This window comes from Dipteris shenzhenensis, chromosome 13 (genome assembly GCF_047967505.1).
Source record: "Dipteris shenzhenensis isolate YYH24624 ecotype China chromosome 13, Dip_SZ_1.0, whole genome shotgun sequence".
Classification (NCBI taxonomy): Eukaryota; Viridiplantae; Streptophyta; class Polypodiopsida; order Gleicheniales; family Dipteridaceae; genus Dipteris; species Dipteris shenzhenensis.
In genome coordinates, this window is record NC_141608.1 from 8,244,334 (window position 1) to 8,269,851 (window position 25,518).

The 25,518-nt window shown below is 44.5% G+C and overlaps 1 protein-coding gene across 1 annotated transcript in view; it reads left to right on the top strand.

Annotated features, from left to right (window-relative positions):
• The window catches only part of EBS3 (Alg9-like mannosyltransferase family), a 65,453-nt gene that overhangs the window by 11,778 nt on the left and 28,157 nt on the right, over positions 1-25,518 (top strand). The window contains exons 2-5 of the mRNA XM_087383625.1: positions 17,339-17,432; positions 17,619-17,778; positions 17,879-18,099; positions 23,510-23,805. Coding sequence (XP_087239751.1) covers positions 17,339-17,432; positions 17,619-17,778; positions 17,879-18,099; positions 23,510-23,805 — 771 coding nt within the window. The remainder of the gene's footprint in view (positions 1-17,338; positions 17,433-17,618; positions 17,779-17,878; positions 18,100-23,509; positions 23,806-25,518) is intronic.

Here is a 25,518-nt window from a genome sequence, read left to right on the forward strand (position 1 = left end):
GTCCCAGACATCGAAGACAATTATGTTCTCCTTATTCCTGAGCGTATTCTGGACCATCAACAGCGAGAGACTCGACATCAACTTATCACCGAATTCCTTGTTCTTTGGCGAGATCTGGACGAATCCGACGCTACTTGGCAGTCTGATGAAGACTTACAGCAGTACCCTGACATTTTACAGCAGTATTTTCAGAATTTACAGTGATATTTTCTACATCAGTTCATTATCTCCACCAGGGTCTTCTTTTGAGTGGGAGGGGATGTCACGATCTGTGACGTATTCCTTTCTCTATTTCTAGACTTATGGATGGTTTGATGAATGGACACTTGTGGAAGGGTATGCCCTTTTGACGGGACACTTGCCCTTTCGACGGGACACTTCCTAATGAGGCACAACCCTTCACAAGAGACATCCTATTGAAGAGACATTTCTATTGTAATGTACCCTCTCATCAAGGGTCACACCCTTCACAAAGGGTACACACCTCTTCATGCACATACCCTTTGGAGTACACACCTTTTCATGTGTGACTCTTCACTCTCTATATAAGAGAGGCCCAATTGTATGGATGACACACAACATCTACCCTACAGACATTCAAGCAATACAATTATTCCTTGTTCTCTGCTATCTCAAGTCTCCTTTCTGTTCCTTAGTACATTTCTAAATATAGTAAATCTAGGATTTCTTACACTAAATAAATCCTGTTTTGGCACCACAATAGCCCATTATGCAATTTGAAATCCAGATGACCCTGACTAGAAGGCTTCTGCAAATCTGAAAATATGAGAGCTGCTTTAGAATTCTGCATATACTCTTCCTGAATGCCATGAATCCACTCCTGATATATGGTAGAGTTAGCAGACAAATTGCAAGCCCACATCCTGGACAAGGCATCTGCAACCACATTTTCCTTCCCTTTTCTGTACTCAATGTCAAAATCATAGGATTGGACTGCAGCCAACTACCTCTTCTGCTTATATGACAAATTTGGCTGAGTGAGGAAGAATATAAGTTTCCTATGATCTGTTTTCACCTTAATTTTACTTCCGTATAGATAGTGGTGCCATTTCTTGAAAGCACACAGGATAGCCAGCATGTCTTGATCATAAACATGGAAATTGAATTCTTTGGCATCAAACTTCCTGCTTTTAAAGGCTATTACCCCATGTTCGTGCCTCAGAACAGCCCCCAATCCTTTGCCACTGGCATTTGCCTCCACAATGAAAGGACGCGAAAAATCAGGGCATACCAAGACAAGTGCATGAGTGAGAGCAAATTTCAGGTCTCCCTTGACCACCCAAAAGCATCCTTCTTCAAGAGGTTAGTAAGAGGAGCTGCCCTCTTGGCAAATTTGCGAATAAAGCGCCTGTAGAAGGAAGCAAGACCTAAAAATCCTCTCAATTGGGTGGGATTTTGTGGCTGTGGTCAATCTTTGATGCATTTCACCTTTGCAGGATCCACCTGAATGCCACGTCTACTCACAATATGCCCTAGGTACTCAATCTCCTTTGCCATAAAAGTGCATTTGTTGGCTTTTGCATAAAGCTGATGCATTCTCAAAATTTTCAGCACTTGCTTCACATGCTTAATGTGCTTTTGTCTATCCTTGCTGTAAATAAGGATATCATAAAGAGAACCAACACACATCTGAAAAGAAGTGGCTGTAATATCTTGTTCATCAATGCCTGGAAGGTGGCCGGTGCATTAGTCAATCCAAAAGGCATTACCTTGAATTCATACAAGCCTCGTTCTATGCGGAAGGCCGTCTTGTGCTCATCTTCTTCTTTCACCCTGATTTGATGGTAATGCGACCTCAAATCTATCTTCATGAAAAACTGAGCACCCTGGAGTTCATCCAACAGGTCATCTATCGTGGGGATTGGAAACTTGTTCTTGATAGTGGCTTTATTTAGATTCCCTGTAATCAATGCACATGTGGTATGATCCATCCTTCTTCTTCACCAGAAGCACCGGAGAGGCAAAAGGAGAAGTGCTATGAGAGATGAAGTTATTCTCAACCAATTCCTGCACTTGTACTACCACTTCGTCCCGCTCAATCTTAGAAAGACGGCATGGGGCTTTGTTTATAGGCTTACTGCCAGGCTCTAGAACAATGGCATGATCCACATCCCTCTTGGGAGGCAATTGGGATGGCATATCAGCAAATACATCAACAAACTCCGATAGCAACTGCTGCATATCACAATCCTCAACACGGGGAATGCTACCCCCTTGAGATACTGACACATTCAATGCGTAGAGGGCATGTTCCTTCCTGAGCTTCTGGCTAACTTCCTTGCTGAAATGACCTGCAATTTAGGAGTGGCAATGCCATGCAATGTTACAGTTCTACCCTTGTGGACAAAGCTGAGTGATAGGGCATTTAAATCCATGCTGATTTTACCCAAAGATTTCAGCCAATCGCAGCCCAGGACAGCATCTATTGGGCCCATATCCAGTGCCAAGAGATCCCTAGCAAATTCATAATCCTCAGAGAGCTTGATGCTTGCATCTTGGCAACAAAATTTACTGACCAAATGCTGTCCATTTGCCACCTCTACTCTCAGCCCATGATCAATCTCAGTGGCAATCAATCCTACCTTTTGTAAGGTCTTAGAATTGATGAAACTATGAGTGCTACCGCTGTCCACAAGCATGTGAACAATCCTGCCATTAATTTGTCCTTTCAATCTGATAGTTTCAGCACTTTTGGCTCCCATCAAGGCATGAGAAGAGATAGCATAAATGGCTTGCTGCGCATCCCAATAGATCTCCTCTTCGTCCACATGAGCATTGTTATTTGCATCCTCTCGCGCAAGAAAAGGCATAGCAAGCTGATGCTCCACATGAAAGACTTTCGGCCAACAGCCTTGCATGTTACATACGGGCTGAGTGTCATCGGAATGTATACCATGCATATTATGTTCATTAGCACCATCGGGGTCAAAGGGAAAATCAGCCCTCTTTGTGGCTCCAACATCTGGAGCTTCTTCCACGATTTGTGCACCCTCTGAATCATCATGAGTGGCATCCAAAGTCTCAGAAGCATCCATCAAATCCTCATCATCCCATATCTCAATAATCATGCTGAGTTTTGCAGTACCACTGTTATGCACTTTGCAAGCTTCCCGATGCTTAGGAGTCCACTTCTCACCACACTTAAAGCATACGTTTGCCCTCTTTCTGCTGTCCATAATAGCCCTGGTGTGTTGTTTAAATTCTGATTTTTCAATCCCAACACTTGCCTTAGCTCTTGCCTTAGCATATGGCATCTTCCTTCCTGTAACTATGGGAAACCTCGGAAGTGGTGCTGCTGCTGATTTTCTTTCATTCCAATCAGTCACTTTAGGCTTCTTCTCACCCTCATTTGCATTCCCATATGCGCTGCCCAGTGTCATCTTATATCTGCTGGCATATTTGGGCTCAAATACCTCTGCGAATTGGGCTGCACGCTCAAATTTTTTGAGGGTTATGTGCCTTCACATCTGCAGCGCGAGAAGGACTTAACCCATGGATGAACGTAGCAGGTTTCCCTTTTTATATACATCCAGCACAAACAGCAAGTACTCTTGGACCGTACTTGTCTGCGACAAGGCATACAATTCAGCCAAGTATTGATCCAAGACAAAAGTGGGGATACAAATGTAGTGACCATCAATTCTTTGAAACCCCTCCAAGTTGTTGGTCCCTCATGTATCGCCACCATGAGTGGGCATAGTCTTGCATATGCATACTTGCAAAAATGATGCGCTCCTCCTCAGACTTGGGGTAGAAGCGGAAATAGTATTCCAGCTTTGTGAGCCACTCCTCCAACTCATTGGGAGTGCGAGTGCCCCCTTTAAACTTATGCACTGTGAGTTTGTCCTTGATGTCCTTGGCTGCATAATTCTTGTGTGTGTAACCTCTAGAAGTGCGGGCATCATCATGCTTGAGGTTCACGTAATCGGAGAAGGGCATCTCAAGTTTGCCTCAGGTAGGGCCCTATTCGAACGCAAAGAATCTGCCAACATGTCATCAAAAGTGGCTTGCTGCCCACCACCAACCCCTTGCTGCGTAGAAGCTGCTGCCATCTGATGCATTGGCTACGTTTGGCTATATGTGCTCGCCAGCGGAGTGATAGGTGCATGAACCCCGGGTTGGGTCTCTTTGCCAAATGCATCTCTTCGAAGCATAGAAGCTGCTGCCATCTGATGCACTGGTTGCGTCTGGCTATATGTGCTCGTTGGCGGAGCGATTGGTGCATGAACCTCGGGTTGGGTCTCTCTGTCAAATGCATCTCTCCGAAATGATGGCATACCAAAGGGATGAGAAGAGGATTGGCCTCTCTCCTAGGGGTGTGGGCTGCCATATAAACCCAAGCTAGCTCCAGGCATATATGTTGGTGTAGTGAAAGGAGCACTAGCCGGATGCACACCAACGGGTCGGCCCAAAAGAGACGGCTCAGCCTGCATAGATGCAAAAACCTGAGAGCCAAAAGATGGCGTGACATCCTGCAAGAAGGTGCTTTGTGGCACAGAAAATGTATCATCTAAGTCCAGAGAATCCCCATGCTGGGGTACATGCAATGGTCCAGAAGACTGATGCTCATAGGCACGAGGGGCATCTGCCATAAAACCCCTGCGTCGTTGATTTGCTAGGTTTAAACAAGAGATCCTAGAAAAACAAACGTTTTCTCTACATCCTGACTGTTTGAATGGTCCCCTTGCTGGGGTGTGGGCATCTTACCCTTATCCTTTATAGCAATGGCAGATGTGATCTGTTGATCGATCTGTTGTCCCATTTGGGCAAGAGCCGTCTCTCGCATAGCCATGGCTGTGGTAAGCTGTTGGCTGAACTCCTGTCCTATCTAGCGGAAAGCACCCTGGAGCATAGAGGAAAGGGCATCAAAAAACTGTCTGCGCTGCCTGTGCTTCCCGGGATGCAGAGGCTGAGTGGAAGGAACCTCCGTACCACCAGTGGATGCAACCACTGTGGCAGGCACTTGCTCATATTGAGCAGCCTCATCACTGTCATGCAATATATCATGAGGGGCACGCTTCGGTGGCATGGTGACTGGCCCTGGAGAGAGAAGCTCGAATGTAGACAAAGAGAAATGGATAGCAAATCCCAGTTGTAATGAGCACCTGAGATGGTGTGTGGAAACACGAAAAGGTTGATGGAGAGGCTAGGAAGAAAGGTCGTCGAAGAAGCTTCGAAACGGAGCCAAAATGGCTCCAAATGGGCTGTGAAAGGCCCCTAAAAAGAGGCTCAAAAATGAACTTTTTGCCCCTTTTTTTTGGGGGGGGGGGTGGTCCCTAAGTCACCTAGGACAATTAGGACTCCTTAGTCCTTAAGTCACCTAGGACAGTTAGGACTCCTAACCTAAGGCTGGTAAGACAGTTAGGACACTGACTTAGTCTAACCCAACCTAACCCTATAATGGAACCCCAATTAGGTTAACCTAATTGTCCTAACCCGACCAACCTAACTAAACCTAACCAAACTAACCCAACCCACTAACAAGTTAGACCTAACCAAACCTAAACTAACCTAACCAACCAAGTAATCCTTTGTTAGTCTACCCTAGGTAGCAAACCAGGTAGCAAACCTTGTAGGCTAAGGTTTGCAAGAACAGAAAATGGGAAGCGGCGAAGGTGTGGAGTAGGGCGGCGCACGGGCACGCAAAGGCTGGATTCATTGCACGGGTTGTGCAGGGGCTCAATTCATGGTGGCTCATGGGCTGAGTAGGACTCACTCACGGTGGCAGACAGGGCTCGGCTCATGGTGGCTCACAGTGAAAGCATAAATGGTGATGGCGAGCAGAATGATGGTTGGCGATGGCTTCTTCCCCACGCTCGTTTGTGTTGCCTTTTCTGCCACGCTCTAATTGCTTCTTTGAGTGCCTATGAGATGGCGTTGGCAGAGGTGTTGAATGTGCGTTGGCATTGAGTGTGCTTTGCGTTTTTTTGTAAGGGCAAGAAACCCGAGCTGAGGAGCTCTCCAAACTGTGCATTGACGTTGTGGAGTTGCCCGATTGCGTCTAATTCTTGAGCAATCTTTTGTTGATAGATGTGTTGTCGCTAGTGAACGGCACCAACGGTAGAAGAGAAAGGTACTAAGCCCAAGGAAAGGGCTTTGAAACCAATGTAGAAAAGGGGTAGGGACAGATTCGGAGGAAGGGGATGGAGGAGCAGAAGGGGGAGAGAGAAAGAGAGGGAAAGAGGGAGAGGAAAGGGGTAGAAGGAGAGAGAGAGAGAGAGAGAGAGAGAGAGAGAGAGAGAGAGAGAGAGAAGTAGAAGTAAAGTAGAATTTATTAGTGTCCTCCGGGGGCCAAAAAATGACCCATGGGACCCGTCTTGATACAATGTAAAAAGAGTCTCCTCAAGGAGAGGGGTCAAGAGTCTATGAGTTCCTGACGACAGGTAAAAAGACGAGTGACAAAAGATCCCAATGTTGTCCGGAGAGGCAGTGAAGAGAGCTGATGTCAACTGAGCGGAGTCCCCCAGTATCTGCTGGTAGTCTTCCCTGATATGTGCATATCGGGGGCATTGTAGAGCTACATGTGCCTCCGTCTCAACTGTCTGCATGTCACAAAGGGTACAGAATCTAGCATGTCTGGGCTGGTGTATCCAAGCTCCCTGCTCAATGGCAAATGTATGAGATCTGGTACGGAACTTGGCGATGTTTCTGCGATATAGAAGGGGGATAGGTGTGCTAATATAAGACTGAGCATGAGTCTCTATGGACATGTATGTAGACCAACATGTGGGATTTATGTTGTCTTGGTAATATTCCAGCTTTACCCTCTTTTCACTTGTCAACCAGTGATTCCGCAAAGTGCTCAATAAAGACAGTTGAAACACTTGCATGTTGACCTTTTCAGGCGGCATGGTCAAATATGCTTCCACTGTCCATTTGCTGAACCATTTTCTTATGTCGGTTGCCCATCCTGTGCAGATGACCTTACTTTTGTAGTTCTTTTGAAGCTTTGTGTTGGCATTCCATGCTTTATGAGGCAGCCTATCAGGTTGCATTTGCTGCACCTCTATTAGGTATTGCATAACTCTGATCGATGCATGAAATTCAATCGGTCTCCTTCCCGTTTCCAACATAAGTATTGAGTATGGAGTAGTGGGTTTGACACCAAGGTGTCTCCTTAAGAAAGCTTTTTGCATTTTCTCAATATCATTCCATGTAGAGGCTGAAATGTTGCCTCCCCATACTTCCACTCCATATAATACTGTCTGCACTACATATGCATCAAACAATACATTTCAAATTTTCCAGTTCCTAGTGTCGGTGTGCCTGCAATCATTCTCAAGCTGGTACCCCCAACCAGTGTCCATCCTTCTATGTATACATTGCCACCATCTGTGATCTGCCGGGATATCAACCCCTAAGTATTTGAAGGTGCTGACATACTCAATGATCTGTCCATCAAAGGTGATCTCAGGGGGATGTTCTGGCTGATTGGTACAGAGTGCCATCATCTTTGTTTTTCAGACATTTACTTGCAGCCCGCTTTCCCTACAAAAAGTCTTAAGCACTTGTAAAAGTTTGTGCATAGATTCCGGATCGTATGCAAAAAGAACGACATCATCTGCGTATAACAACAATAGCACTGTCCAAAGCCCCAATTGCGGTCCTTGCAACCCTTTCTCTACTGCAAATTCATTGATGAGTTCCTCCAGTTGGTCAATGCATATTCCGAACAAGGTAGGCGATAGAGGGCAGCCTTGCTTCACTCCCATATTGCTCTCAAATACATCAGACATACCTTGTGTTTGTTTGAGTCGGCATAATACCTTTTCATAGATGCGAGAGATGCCTACCCTTAAGGCCAAAGGGACTCCTATTTCTTGCATTCTCTTCCATAATCCTCCTCTTGGAACTGTGTCAAATGCTTTCTTGAAATCCACAAAACAACAAAATAAGTGTGTCCTCTCAGTCTCCATTCATCCATGAGGACCCTTAAGGTAATAAGGTGGTCGGCTGTCCTGTGCTCCTTGCGAAATCCTGCCTGTCCGGTGGCTCTTTTCTGTGCCTCTTCTGCCCATGAACTGATTTTCATTTCAAGCACTGTACTGAAGAGCTTGGCCAATGTAGAGCTGACCATTATAGTTCTGTAATTTGTGACTGAATTTTTGTCTCCACCTTTGTGTAAAGGTTGGACCCAATTTTCTTGCCATTCCTGAGGGAAACCATGGTGTAGAGCATGTGTTAGGATGTGTGAGAGCCATGTTCTTGCTCGGTCTCCTGTCCATTTTACAAATTCCGCCTGTATCTGATCTGATGCTTTGCCATTAGCCATCTTCTTGAGTCCAACTTCAATGTCTTCGAAGGTGAAAGGACTAGTGCATGTGACCGATAGATCTTCCTTCCCCATTTCAGTAGCAAGTGCATGATTGTACAACTTGGTAACATAGTTAAGTGTGGTTGCATCTGATATATCCCCTATGACCTATTTCCGTCTGCCTTTCACTTGTTTCCAGCCCTTTCTTGGATTTTTGATGAAAGTCACCAAATCAGATTTCTCTCTTTCCAAAATATATTTTCTTTTCTTTTTCCTTGTGAGGGCATTGTATGTCTTCTCCAGTTGTTTACACCTATCTGCATCCAGTATGTATTTCAGCTCTTGGCGTAGTTGATTGCATTCCTCGTCATACCATTTCTTGTGTGGTGGTCCTTTGACCTGTTTCTTTTTTCTTGTAGTTGCTGCTCCAAATGTTTGCGTGGCTGAGGCAAGTATTGCTTCCTGCAAGGCTGTCCATGTGGGGTTGGTTGAGAAAGAAAGAAAAGAAAGAAAGAAAGAAAGTCTATTAACTTCCATTGGAGACCAAAAGGTCTATGGTGTTAGAAACGAGAGAGTGAGAGAGCTGGAAGCAAGAGAGTTGAACGTAGTACTTGCAATTGAAGAAGTGACTAATACAAGAAGTGGGATGGGCTTTGTCTAAGTGACAAAACCTTATCCTTCACTAACCATAGTTAGTGAACTAATTGTGGTTAGGGGGAAAAACCTCTAAATGAGGGAAAAGTGCCCCTAACCTACTTATTACATTACATTGGTCACTGCTGAATTATAATAATAATTCTAATACCCCCCTTGCAGTGCCAATGCCATGTACAAGGAAATGATCAATCACCAAAAGGAGATAAGTTCAGGGCACTGCGAAATGCCTCAAACTTTTCACGTGGAAGTGCTTTGGTGAAGATGTCTGCAACATTGTCATGTGTTGACACATAGATCATACTGATCTCTCCTGCATGCAACTTCTCTCTGACATAGTGATAATGAACCTCAATGTGCTTCGTGCGAGCATGAAACACAGGATTCTTTGCCACTGCTATAGCACTCTGACTATCAGTGAGAATCGGAGAAGGACCCTCCAATGAAAGATGAAGATCAGTAAATAAACAACACAGCCAAACACATTCAACTGTCGCTGTGAAAGCTGCCCTGTACTCAGCTTCACATGAGGAGGTAGCCACTGTAGACTATTTCTTGCTCAACCAAGAAATACAAGCATGTCCTAGAAAGAAACAATTCCCACTAGTGGACTGCCTAGTATCATAGTCTCCAGCCTAATCTGAGTCATTGTAAGCGTGCATCTGCAAGTCACCCCCCCTGGGAAACATCAAGCCAAAAGACTTTGTACCTTGCAAGTAACGGAAGATGCGTTTTACAGCCTGCCAATGCATAATCTTTGGGCTGTGCATATACCTGCTCACCTGAGAAACTGAAAACTGAATATCAGGTCGTGTATTGCAGAGATAAATGAGGCATCCAACAGCCTGACTGTAGAGTGTGACATCAATTGATTCACCCGCATCATGCATTGTAAGCTTCAGCCCCGGCTCCATGGGAGTCGACATAGGCTTTTGAACATACTTGGACTGAGACATAACAATGCCACGTTTCTCTTGAATAAATTGGATCCCCAAAAAGAAATGTAACAAGCCCAAGTCTGACATATCAAATGTAGCTTTCAATTGGGCCTTGAAATCTGCAATTACTTCCTCATTTGATCCGGTGAGCAGCATGTCATCTACATAAAGAATAATGATCAGAATATCCCCCCCATCCTTCTTGATGTAGAGGGTGCTCTCAGTTGGACTATTGTGCAGCCCCTTGCTGGTCAGAAAGGCATCAATTTTGGCATACCATGCACGTGGGGCTTGTTTCAGCCCATACAAAGCTTTATTCAGCTTGCATACCTGAAGTGCATTTTCTGAAATTTGAAAGCCCGGAGGTTGTTTGACATAAACCTCTTCCAACAAGTCTCCATTAAGGAAAGCTGTTTTAATGTCCAACTGATGAACATTCCATTCAAAATTTGCAGCCATGGCTATAACTGACCTGATGGTTGTCATCCTGGATGTAGGAGCAAAAGTCTCCTCATAATCTATGTCCTTTTTCTGAGCATATCCTTTTGCAACCAGCCTTGCCTTGTACCGATCAACGGACCCATCTGGCTTTCTTTTGACTTTGAAAACCCACCATGTACCTATGGCATTTTTACTTGGTGGCAAATCCACAACATCCCAAGTCTGATTTTTATTAATGGACTGCAACTCATCGTGCATGGCATTCATCCAATGCACATTATGTTTTGCTTCTTCAAATGTCTAAGGCTCCTCCTCATCAAGAAGAGTACCTGCATAAGCTGATTAAACTGAATGAGCTCACTCCATGTGCCTTACTGCACTACGAGTTCTCCCAGGCAATGGAGCTTCAAGCCTACTCTCCCTGAGAGTCTGAAGCAACCAATGCCGGACTGTTTTGGCTGCGTGTATCTCTTTAATTTCTTGCCTGACAACTTCATCCATACCCTGAGGTTGTACCAATTCAGCTGGGGGCTGAATCTGTACTTGTGGAGTTGGCGGAGGTTGCTGTAAATTCTGATTTTCAGCGGGGGAACCAAATGCTATAGGAAGCATTCCCTCAAACACATCATCTGAAGAGGCCGGAATATGAAATTCAGCATTTGTATGTGCAGAATTTTCAGAGAATACGACATCTCTACTGACAAAAATCTTGTGTGTAGCAGGATTGTAGAGATGATAGCCTTTGCTTTGTGAACTATATCCCACAAAAATGCATTTTAGTGCCTTATTTGACAACTTGTATCTGAACTCCACAGACACGTGGGCATATGCAACACAACCAAAAACTCTGAAGTGGTCCACTGAAGGCTTTCTCCCATGCCATGCCTCATAGGGAGTGATTGTCTTCAAAGCCTTTGTAGGAGCCCGATTTAAAATATAGTTGGCACACATGAGGCCTTCCAGCCAAAACCTGTGAGGCAACTTCTTACTTGTGAGCATGCATCTATCTATTTCCATGGTGGTGCGATTCTTCTGCTCAGCTTTTCCATTTTGTTGAGGTGTAAGCCTCACTGTAAGCTGATGCATAATGCCTTTTTCTTTCAGAAATGTCTCAAATTCATGAGACATGTACTTCTACCTTGGATCTGTGCGAAGTGTCTGCACCTTGAGTCTTGTCTCATTTTCAACTAGAGCCACAAAGTGTTTGAAATGCATAAACACTTCTGATTTTGCCTTGAGACCATAAACCCAAGTGTAGTTGGTAAAGTCATCTATGAATGTAACAAAATAGAGATAACCCCCAAAAGCAGGTGTCCTCATGGGACCGCAGACATCACTGTGAATAAGCTGCAATTTTCTTGTAGCTTTCACTGCACCATCCTTCTTGAAGGGAAGCCTATGCATTTTGCCAAGAATGCAACCTTCACATGCATGAGGAGGAGGCGACTCCAAGACAACCTCAAAGCATATTCATTTTCTTTGTCTCTGACTGCACACTTGTCATCATAAAAAACAACGTGAAATCCTCCTCTATTGAGTGAGGACATTGAAAGCAAATTCTTCTTTATACCTGGCACATAGAGTACATCTGATATTCTGAAATCTGTGCCATCAGTGGATGTGAGAATTATGTCTCCCACTCCACATTGAATGAGAAGAATTATTTGCACAAGTTGCCTTCTTCTTGGTGGGTGAAGAATGCAAAGTTACAAACATATTTTTCTTGGAAGTGATGTGCTTTGAAGCACCACTATCAAAATACCAAGTATGTAGTGTCTCATCAACACTGAAAGAGCATTCATCCTTTGAAGGATTGTAACTGCAAGTCAAAAAAGCATATGGGTCATCATTATTAGTGGCTGTAGTATCTGAACTACCCACTAAAAAATCTGAAGTGCAAGTCAAAAAGGCATAGTGCTCTTCAACCAAGTTGGCTGCAACATCTCCTCCATCATGGCAATGTGGACCTGATGCATATGATACAGCCATACCGGAATCCCTTTTCTTTTTTTTTCTTTTCTTTGGCTATGCGCTTCTTGCACTCTCCAATATAATGACCTGGCTTCTTGCAATAATGGTAGATGCCCTTCTTTTTCTGCTTGTTTGTATCACCCTGTGCCTTATAAGAAGGCTGTCCAGAATCAGCTTTATGCTGATGTGTGGGCTGATGGGCATGTGGCTTATGCTGCCCTTTACCCTTGGGCTTGAACTTAGAGAGCATAGCATGCTCGCCAGCCCGGGTTGCCATATTTTTGCGTGTTTGTTCCTCCTGCAATAGAAGTCCTACCAACTCGTGAAAGGAGAGAGGATTGCTGCCCCCTCTCAATGACAAATTCAGCGAGGGGTGGAAACCGAGATAGGACTCAGGAAGAGAGTTCAGAGTGGTGGAGATCATCTCTGAATCCGGAGGTGAGAATTCTTGGAATCTCCCTCCTGCATATGTGTATGGGAAAGTTCTCACTTCAGAAAGGAAACTCTGGCATCGTTTCTTGCTGCAAACATACTCTCCAGTATTACCCAAGCTGCCATAGATGTCTTGCATGACCGAATATGAGGTATAATGAACCTCTTGACAGAAAGAGAAATTACTGAAAGAGCTTGTGCATCTCTAGAGTCCCATCTTTTCTGCTCTGCTGTGGGAGCACCTGGAGCGGCTGCTTCAATTACCTGTGCTGTATTTGTACCTCTACCCCTATCTCCAGCTGTAGGAGTGACAGGTATAGGCGTTGTATCTGGTCTTTCTTCATCTCCATTGACATAATCCCAAAGATTTCTGCCAACTAAGATATTGCGAACCATGAAACTCCACAAGGAGTAGTTGGTGCCATCCAACTTATCCTCCTATGTGAGAACCCCGAACACCTCATTTGAGTTGTTATGTGCCATTTTTGCCAGATAAACTCAGAAATACAGCAAACTGAACAAGTAAAATCCCTTCCTGGGATGTAAGATGCACAAGTAAAATCTGCAAAGAAAAATATGCCCACAGTGACAAATACTGTCACAACCTGTCAAAGGCTCAAAATGCACCACAATGCTCTGCTCAATGCCCAAAAATCTGCAAATAGAATCTGCAAAAGGTGGCAAAAGTCTGCAATTTGACTCGTATTGAGTCCAAAACTGTCTGCAAACTTCCAAAATGCTCTTTTACCTACAAAATTGCAACCCAAATGCAAAAGCCCTAATTTCTTGTGGGAAATTGCATACAAAAGAGGGCAAATGGTCTGAAAGCCCCAAATGTTGCACAAATAGCACTCTGCCTGCAAAAGCCCCAAATTTCACTGCAAAATTGCAGTGTGATTGCAAAAGCCCCAAATTTTTTCAAGAAATTGCACCTGAAAGGCGCAAATGAACTAAAAGCCCCAAATTTTTGCAATTCTCTGCAACAAATGCAAAAGCCCCAAATTTGCTCCCAAAATGCAGGCCAAACAATGGCTCTCTGCACCAATGCCTGATAAAAAACTCCTTCCAATGTTCACCTGCTATGAAAGCTCTACAAACAACCACCTTTCTACAGTATCCTGTAAAGGCACCCTGACCTCAAGAACAGCAACAGTTCGTACAGTACAGACTGTACAGTTGTACGGATAACTGACGTCAGCTGTACGGCAGATGTACGAACTGTACGGGGCTGTATGGTGCTGATGCAACATGAATAGAGTTCGCACGTGTGGAGCAGCTGTACAGATGTACGGCAGTTGGTACGGACCTGCGGTACGGTGCAGTACGGCACATGTACAGACGATTTACAAAACGTACGGTACAACGGCAAACAGTACGGCTGATTGTACGGACGATTTACAAAACGTACGGTACAGCGGCAAACAGTACGACGATTGTACGGAAGGCGCTCGATGTACGGATGAGTGTACGGACGGAATGCCAGCATGTACTTGTACGGAATGTCAGCGTAGGTTGGTACGGGAGCAGTACGAACGAAGTGACGTAGGAGCTGTACGACAAGGGTACGGGCTGTACGGAATTAGTCCGTACAGATTGTACGGATGGACTGTACGGACGACGAGCTGCTGGCGATGAGCTGTACAGACGACGAGCAGGAAGAGCAGGGAGCAAGGTAGCTGGGCAATAAGCTTGCGGGAGTTGAAGCTTGCGGGCAAGGAAGCTAGGATCAGGATCAAGCTGCTCTGATACCAAATGTTAGAAACGAGAGAGTGAGAGAGCTGGAAGCAAGAGAGCTGAACGTAGTACTTGCAATTGAAGAAGTGACTAATACAAGAAGTGGGATGGGTTTTGTCTAAGTGACAAAACCTTATCCTTCACTAACCATAGTTAGTGAACTAACTGTGGTTAGGGGGAAAAACCTCTAAATGAGGAAAAAGTGCCCCTAACCTACTTATTACATTACATTGGTCACTGCTGAATTATAATAATAATTCTAACATATGGGACAGCAAGAAACCCTCTAGTACATTTGCTTTAGGGAGGGCACATGGCAGCTCCCAAGGAGTGCAAAAAACAACCCCTATTATTTAGAGTATCTAGAGAGTCTTTTGGTTTTGATTTAAACTCTCTAATTAGTGCTACGCCTTCACGGTAAACTGCCCATTTGTCTATTAATGCTTGAAAGAGCTCATACAAGACAGCAGCCCCGAAGGTGCTGAGTATGGAAAAACCGGAAAAGGCTGAAAGAAAGAAACTGGCCTGTTCCAAAGAAACCCAGCTCATGGCCTAGGGGATCTCTGGAACTGGGGCTAACAGCCAAGTGGGGGGACTATACAGCCGGCAAATCCCTCGCGGAGTGAAGATGTAGAAAACACCTGCAGGCCAAGCCTTGCAGAAACGAGCATGCCTCTCGATAGTCGCCCTGGAGCCTGGAGTCCCACGCTCCCAGGTGGACCGTAGAGTGTAAATGATATCCTGCCAGATGGCAACTAGGGTAGCCGAGGGTGGAACGGGGTGCACACCCATCACAAGACTGCAGCGAGCCACCCAAATGTTCCAAGCCGTGATGCTGGCTACCACCTCCCAAACAGTGTCCTCCCTAGGAGGAGGAGCTAGGCTGTCAAGAGGGACTGCCTCATGGAGTGCAATCCTCTGGATGCTTTGACCCTGTATCCGGTAGGTTGGGGAGATCTCATCAATCTGAAATGCGTGTCCTCCCTTTGTCAACCAAGCCACCATCCCCCAGGTGTAGTCTCTGTTTGGATGGACATAGAGGGAAGCCACCCCCAAACCTAAGTTCTAGACCACCATGGAAGTAAGTCTGTTTGAAGATCAGGTCATATGTCCCATACCACATGCTCCTTTCGCCAAACCACTACTCTCCTCCTTAAATCATGTTTATTTTTGCAGAAATCAAGGTAGCAGGAACAACAGAAGGTATGTAATCTTTCAACATCCATGCAATGGTTGTGTGACTATACCTCTCATCTTGAACTCAAATTTGACCTAGTATCTCTAAAGTACTGTTTGAGAAAACTATTAAATTTTTACCGATCGAGGTATTATGAGAAGTACCAATCTAGAATCCACTAAGTAGTCCTAGAAACTGATTACAACCTGCTCACTGTCGCTAACTCTCTCACGTGAGATCTGAGTAGACAATATGCAACAACCTCACTAAATCTCTTAATTCTTTCCTCAATCAATAACAATCAGAAGAATTGTTTTAGAATCATGTCACTCTAACCAAGATCTCTAAGATACTATCGTCACATACCTTTGATGAATACTGCTGACACAAGTGTACTCATCTCTAGCTCAGCCATACATGCTGAACTACCCAATCTATTCAGCAATAGCATTGAAGCCATACCACTAGAACTGTCTCTACTGGTGGACATCACAGGGTACAGCAGGTTGAATGGTTGCCTCATCTATCTCTCCAATATGTTGAGTTCATTAGAGGGCATGAGATCCAGACACCTGGAGGTCTATTTTTGGGTGTTGGCTTATATTGACGGGGAGCTGTGTCCCATGGTTGAGCAAGAAGCAACCCTCAGTTGCATTCTCTTTGACAGAGGTAGAGTATCGGGCCACTTGCATTGCAACATGTGAAGCAGTATGTGGCAGCTGTTCGGCTTGCTGAGGTGGCAAAACTGTAAATTTGTGGCCAATAGGTGATGTGGCAGCAGCCATGTGTCAGGTGCTTAAAAAGGCTGCTGTGTGGCACAAATGCCATGTGGCAGTTGTGGCAGCATTGACTGCAGGTCGGCTGTAGGTCAGGTCCATGCTCTGCCACCGGCTTTGCCTGGTCAGCCCCTGGTTTTGTCTATGTGGTGGGATGGTTGGCCCAGGCCTAGCCCCCTTGAGGGCTATATAGCTGAGGATACACTCTCAATCTCTACACGAGTAACGGTTGCATAAGTCACTCCTTCATCCCTTGAAGAATACAAGAGCATTTGGCATTGTGCATCCTTGCACATTGTTCCTTCACCTCCCATTTCAAGAGTTGTGCGGGATGGCTACTGACATCCAGCAGAGGAGAGCGAGGTTTCCAGAGCTTAAGTTTTCAGCCTGATATTTACATAGCTCTTCTATCTGCATCTCTTGTGTGAACCATTCTTGGTGAAAGATTGCTTCCGCTGATGTGCATTCCATGTATGGCGAATTCTCTCACAGGGCGTGCATTTATACAACGGTTTATTCTTGTCATTTTGCTCTTGTACAAGTGCCCGTCGGGTAGCTTGTATATATTCGAATTGCATTGAATACTACCCACTGTGAATACAGGGCTTAGTACTCTTTTTTTGCTTGTGTATGCTGAAACATCAGAAAGTTCTCTGGAAACGAAAAAAAGAAAAAAAAACATCAGAAAGTTTAGTGGATCCCATGCTAGTCTGCCATCAGAGAAACTGTTATTCCTTTGATCTTTTTGTATAAACATGGGGGTCATGACACTTCAGAGTTAATGTATTGTATTCTGTGATCTCAATATATTCTGTAATACATGTGGAGTTTTGCTCTGAATATGTGATGTGATGAACATGTCATTTTAAAATAGTTTAAGTTACCATATGTTGCTGAATAAGCTCAACGTGAACTGTTATGTTTCTATTTTGTAGGGCAGTTCTGAGTTTGCTTTGCGCTCGTATTTTTATCTACTGGTTCATGCAGTAGTAGCTGGCCCAGCATCATGGTGGTTTGGTCAGGGCCTTGGAAAGGTGTGCCTGGCATCACATCACAAGCTCTGAATAGAAGGGGCATAACTCATATATTAATATGCAAATCTCATGTTTGAAAGCTGATTAATTTTCTCCTGCACTTTTGGGAATTTTTTAAAATTTATCTTTATGGACATTTCTGCGTAGAGAATTTGTGGTATAGCTAACTGTCCTCAACTGTACAAGGTACATGTCTTCTACACTTTACGGCTAGCTCTTGGCATTTTATCAGCTGGGTCAGAAGCTGCACTTGTCGCAGCAATATCACAGCGCTATGGCAAAAGGCTTGCTACCTACACTTTAATGCTCCTGTGTTTCACAAGTGGCTGCTTCAATGCGAGCACAAGTGAGATTGTGACTGCTTTTTGTGTTGTTTCTCTGGTCACCTGAATTTTATAACTGGTTGGACTGAATTAAGGTCTAACTAATGCTTTCTTCCTTCATAGGTTTCCTTCCGAGCACTTTTTCCATGTACAGTATGACTTTAGCAGTTGCTGCACTGCTTTATGGAAAGCCTCGATTGGCTGTGTCTGTAGCTGCAGTTGGTGTATTGGTAGGTTGGCCATTTTCAGTGCTCGCCTTTCTTCCAATAGTGATATATGCATTGACAACTGGAGGTTTCATAGGCATATTTTTAGCTGGGTTCACAACGTCGATCTGCACCTTGGTGAGTATTTGCGGCTGCCTCCTCTTTTGCGTGTCATATTTTGAACGTAGAAGCATTTATAAATGAAATAGTAATGAACTGTTGACTTATGCCATTGTCTATAGCATTTTGATTGTCATGATGGACATGGCAAAGATATTCTATAGTACCAGCAAGTTGAGTGCAGTTACTTAGAAAAACATTCATAAGGATCTGCTGAAAATAATGCACACATCTACAACTGTTGGCTGCCATTACCTTGCTTGTTTAATCAAGCTGCCAGCAGCCGGCCTGTCACACCCAATGTAACCATTGGCAACAGCCCCAGCGTAATGCCATGGCCCCCCTATGTGGCTGCTGCTCTGTAAGCTGCTGGTACTTCAGGCCTGTATCTATGATCAGACCATTCATAACCTGATCTGCTGCTGCTGCTGCTCACTGGTTTGGCTTTGAGGACTGATAGCCAGTTTTTCCATTCACAATTCGCCTGACAAACAACGGGGACGAATGAAAGTTCTCAGTCTTGCATTATTTCAGCATGCAATATTTTACTGTTTTGTGTGACCAGAAAGTACAAAGTTCTGTTTCTTTTGCAGAAGTTCTATTCCAGTTCTTAGATGTTGCTGTAGCCCCATTTGATATAGAGTGACTCTCATGTATCATCAATCTCTTTGCATTGCCGGAATCCTTCTCTGCCCGCAATCTGCCTCAAATTCCGCCGCCATTCTCTACCCCAACCTCCTCCCCGACAACTAGATTTGAGACATTTCTGAAAGAAAAAGGCATAATGCATCAGCTTACAGTGAGGCTTACACCTCAATAGAATGGCAAAGCTGAGCGGAAGAATCGCACCACCATGGAAATGGATAGATGCATGCTCACAAGTAAGAAGTTGCCTCACAGGTTTTGGCTGGAAGGCCTCATGTGTGCAAACTATATTTCAAATCAGGCTCCTACAAAGGCTTTGAAGACAATCACTCCCTATGAGGCATGGTATGGGTGAAAGCCTTCAATGGACCACTTCAGAGTTTTTGGTTGTGTTGCATATGCCCACGTGTCTGTGGAGTTCAGACACAAGTTGTCAGATAAGGCACTACAATGCATTTTTGTGGGATATAGTTCACAAAGCAAAGGCTATCGTCTCTACAATCCTGCTACACGCAAGATTTTTGTCAGTAGAGATGTCATATTCTCTGAAAATTCTGCACATACAAATGCTGAATTTCATATTGCGGCCTCTTCAGATGATGTGTTTGAGGGAATGCTTCCTATAGCATTTGGTTCCCCCGCTCTCAAGGAGAGTAGGCTTGAAGCTCCATTGCCTGGTAGAACTCGTAGTGCAGTAAGGCACATGGAGGGAGCTCATTCAGTTGAATCAGCTTATGCAGGTACTCTTCTTGATGAGGAGGAGCCTGAGACATTTGAAGAAGCAAAAGATAATGTGCATTGGATGGATGCCATGCACGATGAGTTGCAGTCCATTAATAAAAATTAAACTTGGGATGTTGTGGATTTGCCACCAGGTAAGAATGCCATAGGTACACGGTCGGTTTTCAAAGTCAAAAGAAAACCAGATGGGTCCATTGATCGGTACAAGGCAAGGTTGGTTGCAAAAGGATATGCTCAGAAAAAGGGCATAGATTATGAGGAGACTTTTGCTTCTACATCCAGGATGACAACCATCAGGTCGGTTATAGCCATGGCTGCAAATTTTGAATGGCATGTTCATCAGTTGGACATTAAAAGAGCTTTCCTTAATTGGAAGAGGCTTATGTCAAACAACCTCCGGGCTTTCAAATTGCAGAAAATGCACTTCAGGTATGCAAGCTTAATAAGGTTTATAAGGTGAAGCACAATGCAGATGGTATATGGGCTGAAACAAGCCCCACGTGCATGGTATGCCAAAATTGATACCTTTCTGACCAGCAAGGGGCTGCACAATAGTCCAACTGAGAGCACCCTCTACATCAAGAAGGATGGGAGGGATATTCTGGTCATCATTCTTTATGTAGATGACATGCTGCTCACCGGATCAAATGAGGAAGTAATTGCAGATTTCAAGGCCCAATTGAAAGCTACATTTGATATGTCAGAATTGGGCTTGTTACATTTCTTTTTTGGGATCTAGTTTATTCAAGAGAAACGTGGCATTGTTATGTCTCAGTCCAAGTATGTTGAAAAACTCTTGGACAGATTCAACATGCATGATTGCAAACCTATGTCCACTCCTATGGAGCCGGGGCTGAAGCTTACAATGCATGATGGGGGTGAATCAATTGATGTCACACTCTATAGTCGGGCTGTTGGATGCCTCATTTATCTCTGCAATACACGACCTGATATTCAGTTTTCAGTTTCTTAGGTGAGCAGGTATATGCACAGCCCAAAGATTATGCATTGGCAGGCTGTAAAACGCATCTTCCATTACTTGCAAGGTACAAAGTCTTTTGGCTTGATGTTTCCAGGGGGGCTGACTTGCAGATGCATGGTGACAATGACTCAGATTGGGCTGGAGACTATGATACTAGGCAGTCCACTAGTGGGAATTGTTTCTTCCTAGGACATGCTTGCATTTCTTGGTTGAGCAAGAAATAGTCTACAGTGGCTACCTCCTCATGTGAAGCTGAGTACAGGGCAGCTTTCACAGCGACAGTTGAATGTGTTTGGCTGCGTCGTTTATTTGCTGATCTTCATCTTTCATTGGAGGGTCCTTCTCCGATTCTCACTGATAGTCAGAGTGCTATAGCAGTGGCAAAGAATCCTGTGTTTCATGCTCGCACGAAGCACATTGAGGTTCACTATCACTATGTCAGAGAGAAGTTGCATGCAGGAGAGATTAGTATGATCTATGTGTCAACACATGACAATGTTGCAGACATCTTCACCAAACCACTTCCACGTGAAAAGTTTGAGGCATTTCGCAGTGCCCTGAACTTATATCCTTTTGGTGATTGATCATTTCCTTCTACATGACATTGGCACTGCAGGGGGGTGTTAGAATTATTATTATAATTCAGCAGTGACCAATGTAATGTAATAAGTAGGTTAGGGGCACTTTTCCCTCATTTAGAGGTTTTTTCCCTAACCACAGTTAGTTCACTAACTATGGTTAGTGAAGGATAAGGTTTTGTCACTTAGATAAAACCCATCCCACTTCATGTAACCTTCACTTCTTCTATTGCAAACACTACGTTCAGCTCTCTTGCTTCCTGCTCTCTCACTCTCCTGATTTCTAACAGCAACTTGCTTCTTTGAATTTTCTGTAGGGGAAGATGATCGAGTTGCTGTCCTCTCAAGCATTGAAGACATTCCAATGTTACCGGGAGGTCATTTCAGCAATACGGGTAGCAAAGATGGACTTCCATGGCATGGTGGCCATGCTGCTTGACCATGAACGGTGGTATACCGCCACTCCTGACGCTATTGCACTTTTTTCAAAGGGTAAAGGTAAATTCAAACCTCTGTGTGGAACTTGGTCACATCGAGGATCGTTGCTTCAAGAAACTTGCCAAGCAACAAAACAAAGACCATACCAATTTGGTTGCAGCCGTCCATAGTGAAGCAGAGGAAGCAAATGAAGACTTGCCATCACCGTCACATGCTCTCACAGCTCACATCCGAGATCTCTCTCTCCATCCAGAGATCTATGAGCCTGATGATCGTGACTTTGCATTTTAAGTTTTACATGAGCTTGATGTACTTGGGTACTTTGCCCTGGCAGCCCCCCAAAAATTGATGTAATAACCTTCTTGAGTCATTGAGTCAATAATGGTTCTTAGCCTTGGATAGTCCTTCTCAAATGATGTTTTATTTCCTTTATGAGTGGTGTGTGGCTTCCTACCGTGTCCTATTATGAAGCCAGGAGGGGATGTATTGTGGGAGCCTTTCTATTGGCTTTGATGGGTCGGGCTTGGCCGAGTTCAAGGATGTTGGTGCATTCCCTAGACCGATGTTATGGTCAAGTAGCCATGCTTCATTTGAGCCTCTGAGCTACTTAGGGTGCACAGAGCAGTAGACTCAATCATTGTCATGTTCTGTTTTTGGTTCCATTCCAGTAGTCCCTCACATTTCCTTCATGGGGGGGTATACACTTTGGCTTTCTAGAGTCTAGTGTCACACTATATGGTGTTGTACTTGTCTAGTGTCACATCAGAGTGGTCTACATCAAGCTTTTCTATTATGTGAGTATTTTGGTTATCATTGCTTTGTACTTTCCATTTCCTTTCATTGTTTTCTAGTTCTTTTATTTCTTTTCCGTTCTGTTCCTCCTACCATGTGCCTTCAAAAAGGACCCTATATTCAGGAGGTGAAGGTGACCTAGAAGAAGCTGCAGACCGAGCTAGAGGTGCTGCCCACCTAGGCTGGCTTTCGGGACAGCAAGGTGGAAGGTATCTTTGGACAAAGAGTCTACATAAGCTCAGTGGAGCACGTGGGCTTAGAGATCTAGAGGTGCTAGGCATATAGTAGGAGAGCAATTTGGTATTGTATTGTGTCCAGTTTGTGGACGGACGGAAATATATAAGTGTTGCTTCTATATTTGTCTTGATGCACAGTCTATTTGCTGGCTTGCACTCACATGAATGGTTGTGAAGTACACCCATGTTTATGAAGTTGATTCCATAGTGAAACACTTCCGTGTGTAATTCCCTGGCTTATCTATCAGGCTTCTGCTGTGGCATACCCTCTAGTGGGATTTCAATTTCTAACATCTGCTGCCCTGTATAGATAGCCAACACAATGGGCTTTGTAAAAGAGAATAGACCCAAGGCTAGGGACCCTTTTATAGGGCTGGAATGCACTTGAAAACATCGACCCAGTCTGTAGACTGGTAGACCTGTCTATAGATTGGCCCAACTTTCTGCTGCAGACAAATGTCTGTCCAACTGAGGTTGCTGCCATGTGGCAGCGCTCCATTGCTGCATGTTTGCAGCCTGCCCGAGCGTGCAGTAGCTCCAACCTGCTCCAGACTGTCTATAGTCCTCTGTCCTGGCCCTGACAGCCCCGCCTTGCTGTCCATGCAATGTTTCCTTTGCTCACTGGTGCTGACTCAGTTGCAGTTATCTGACAGCGTCTGTTGAGAATTTATTTGGTCTGTTAATTTGAATGCAAGTCAAATGGAGAACTTTTATTTGGTTCTCGTAAAAAGGTACCAGGGAATCTGTGGTATATATGCTTGCTGTTCAGAAGTTGTAGGGATATTAGTCTTCGATTGTTACCATGCTGGTTTCATTGGTTTGCATCATATGTTGTACATGGTGTTGCATCTAGTTTGAAGTTTTTGCTTTAAATGGATCATATATAAAAGCTAACATTATTCTGTACTGTGTAAGCCTTTTGGGTTTAGTTCTGGTAAAAATAGTCCTGGCAGTTTCTGCATATTATAATTTTTTCATGAATGGATTCTGGATTCTTCTTATGTTGTACCATGCAGGTTCCATTGGCTTTGGCAGATAGGTTTTTCTATGGGCGATGGACAATATCAGCATTGAATCTAGTTTTGTACAATGTTCTTGGAGGTGGTGATAGCTCACTCTATGGAGTGGAGTCGCCATCATTTTATCTCCGGAATGGTTTTAACAATTTCAACTTTGCAATTATACTGGCTCTTATGCTTCCAATAGGAGTGCTTATTGCACGTAAAAAGAGCTATCTTGGGCTTCTGATTTTTACATCACCTCTCTATGTGTGGTTAGGATTTATGTCTTTGCAAGCCCACAAAGAGGAGAGGTAAGTGTCTGGTGACCCTTTGCTTTCTTTTTCTTTTGTGGATAATTCTTAGTTTTCATTTCCATGGGCTTTGTAGTTCAAGTTTGGCCAATGTTTAAAGTACAAAATCATGTAAATGGAAAGTAAGTTGAGTCATGATCCCACATCACTCATGTTTTATAGGACTACATTATGAACGTCTGTTTTGAATGCTAGGACGTGGATTTTGGAAATTCTTGTTTAGATTGGACCTAATGCTGAGCTTTCTAGTGTATGCTGTTGCTGGCTTCTAGGTCTACTACCAGGGGAGAGGTTGAATGCTACTAACAAGACTGCAAGAGATGGTCCCCCTCGAGGGAACACCATTGGCTAGAGCAAGATGTCTCGAGATAGGTTATTTCTCGCTTCTGGCCATGCCTTTGGACGAGCTTGCGTCCGTGCAAGATCTCCTATTTCTTCCCATGGGGGCCTCCACATTGGCCTTTGGGTGGAACAGATGCAGGTAGATGGCAGATGCAAGTGGCTGCGCGGATGGAGTTTTGGAGACAATTCCTCATTGCCTAAGGGGTCGTCCCATCGCACAACGGATATGGCTGGCATCCTTCAGGATTGTGGCTAGTACACAGAGGACGAGCAAGGATTTCACTTGGGAGATGGCGGCCTGGCTCACGGAGGGAGGACACATCCTTCCCGATTGACCCGGTCTCTCCGGCTTACAGGATACACGGACAGCAGGTGTCTCTTGGATTGAGATTCATGATGCAGTTTAGCCCTCCGCTCACGCCCGTCACCTCTACCGGAGGATAGTGTGTGGGAGATAGTTTCGAGCATCACTGCCTAGAACATCTGGGTCGCTCGGTGCAGTCGAGTGATGGGAGGCTAGCCGATTTCTCCGATGGCTACTCTAGTAGCCATTTGGTAGGATATCATCTTCATGTTGCGTGCCATTTGGGAGCGCGGTACTGCCATCTCGAGAGCCACTGTTGAAAGACGGGAGCATTTCAGTAAACCGAACGCTCCTTTTGATTCGTTTTTTCATAGGAATATTCAGCCATAGCTTTGTAAAAAGTGGAACTTAGAAAGGAGGTACCTGTAAAAGGGTAGTGGAGGAAAAAACCAGTCCCAAAAAAATGCCCACAAGAAGCCCACAGAGAAGAGAAAAAGAGTATATTTGTAAGGAGATAGAAGGGAAAGAGGGATGTAGAGGTCGAGAGAAGATAATAAACAGTTTTCTAGAGGAAAAAAAGAGAAAACCAGTAAAAAAACCGAGATGAACTATATTTCAGAGGAAAAGGGAAGATTTTGGTGATGGGAAAGGTGCAGCAGACCCAAAGACTGAAGAGGAGAAAAACGGGAGCAAAAGCCTTCAAAATCAGTGCGTGGATGTGGTCCGCAAGCAAAACCCTGCGTGGAAACGATCCAGGAACCGGAGATGGACTGGGAGCAGCAAAGCTGTAGTAGGCGGAAATGTCCGTACAGGCCGTACACCTGTACGGAATCCGTACGGAGCTTTGACGGGCTGTACGGCTGGTGATAAATGCTCCAGATCACCGGTTTTTGGGTTCTGATGCAGCGCAACTGGGAGCTGAGGCTCACGGGCTGGTTGCTTTAGGCTCTAGAGTTCACACACCTCTCTCTCTCTCACGTCTCTCTCCCACACTCTCTCCACACACACACACACACACTACACGGACACACACACACACACACACACACACACACACACACATACTT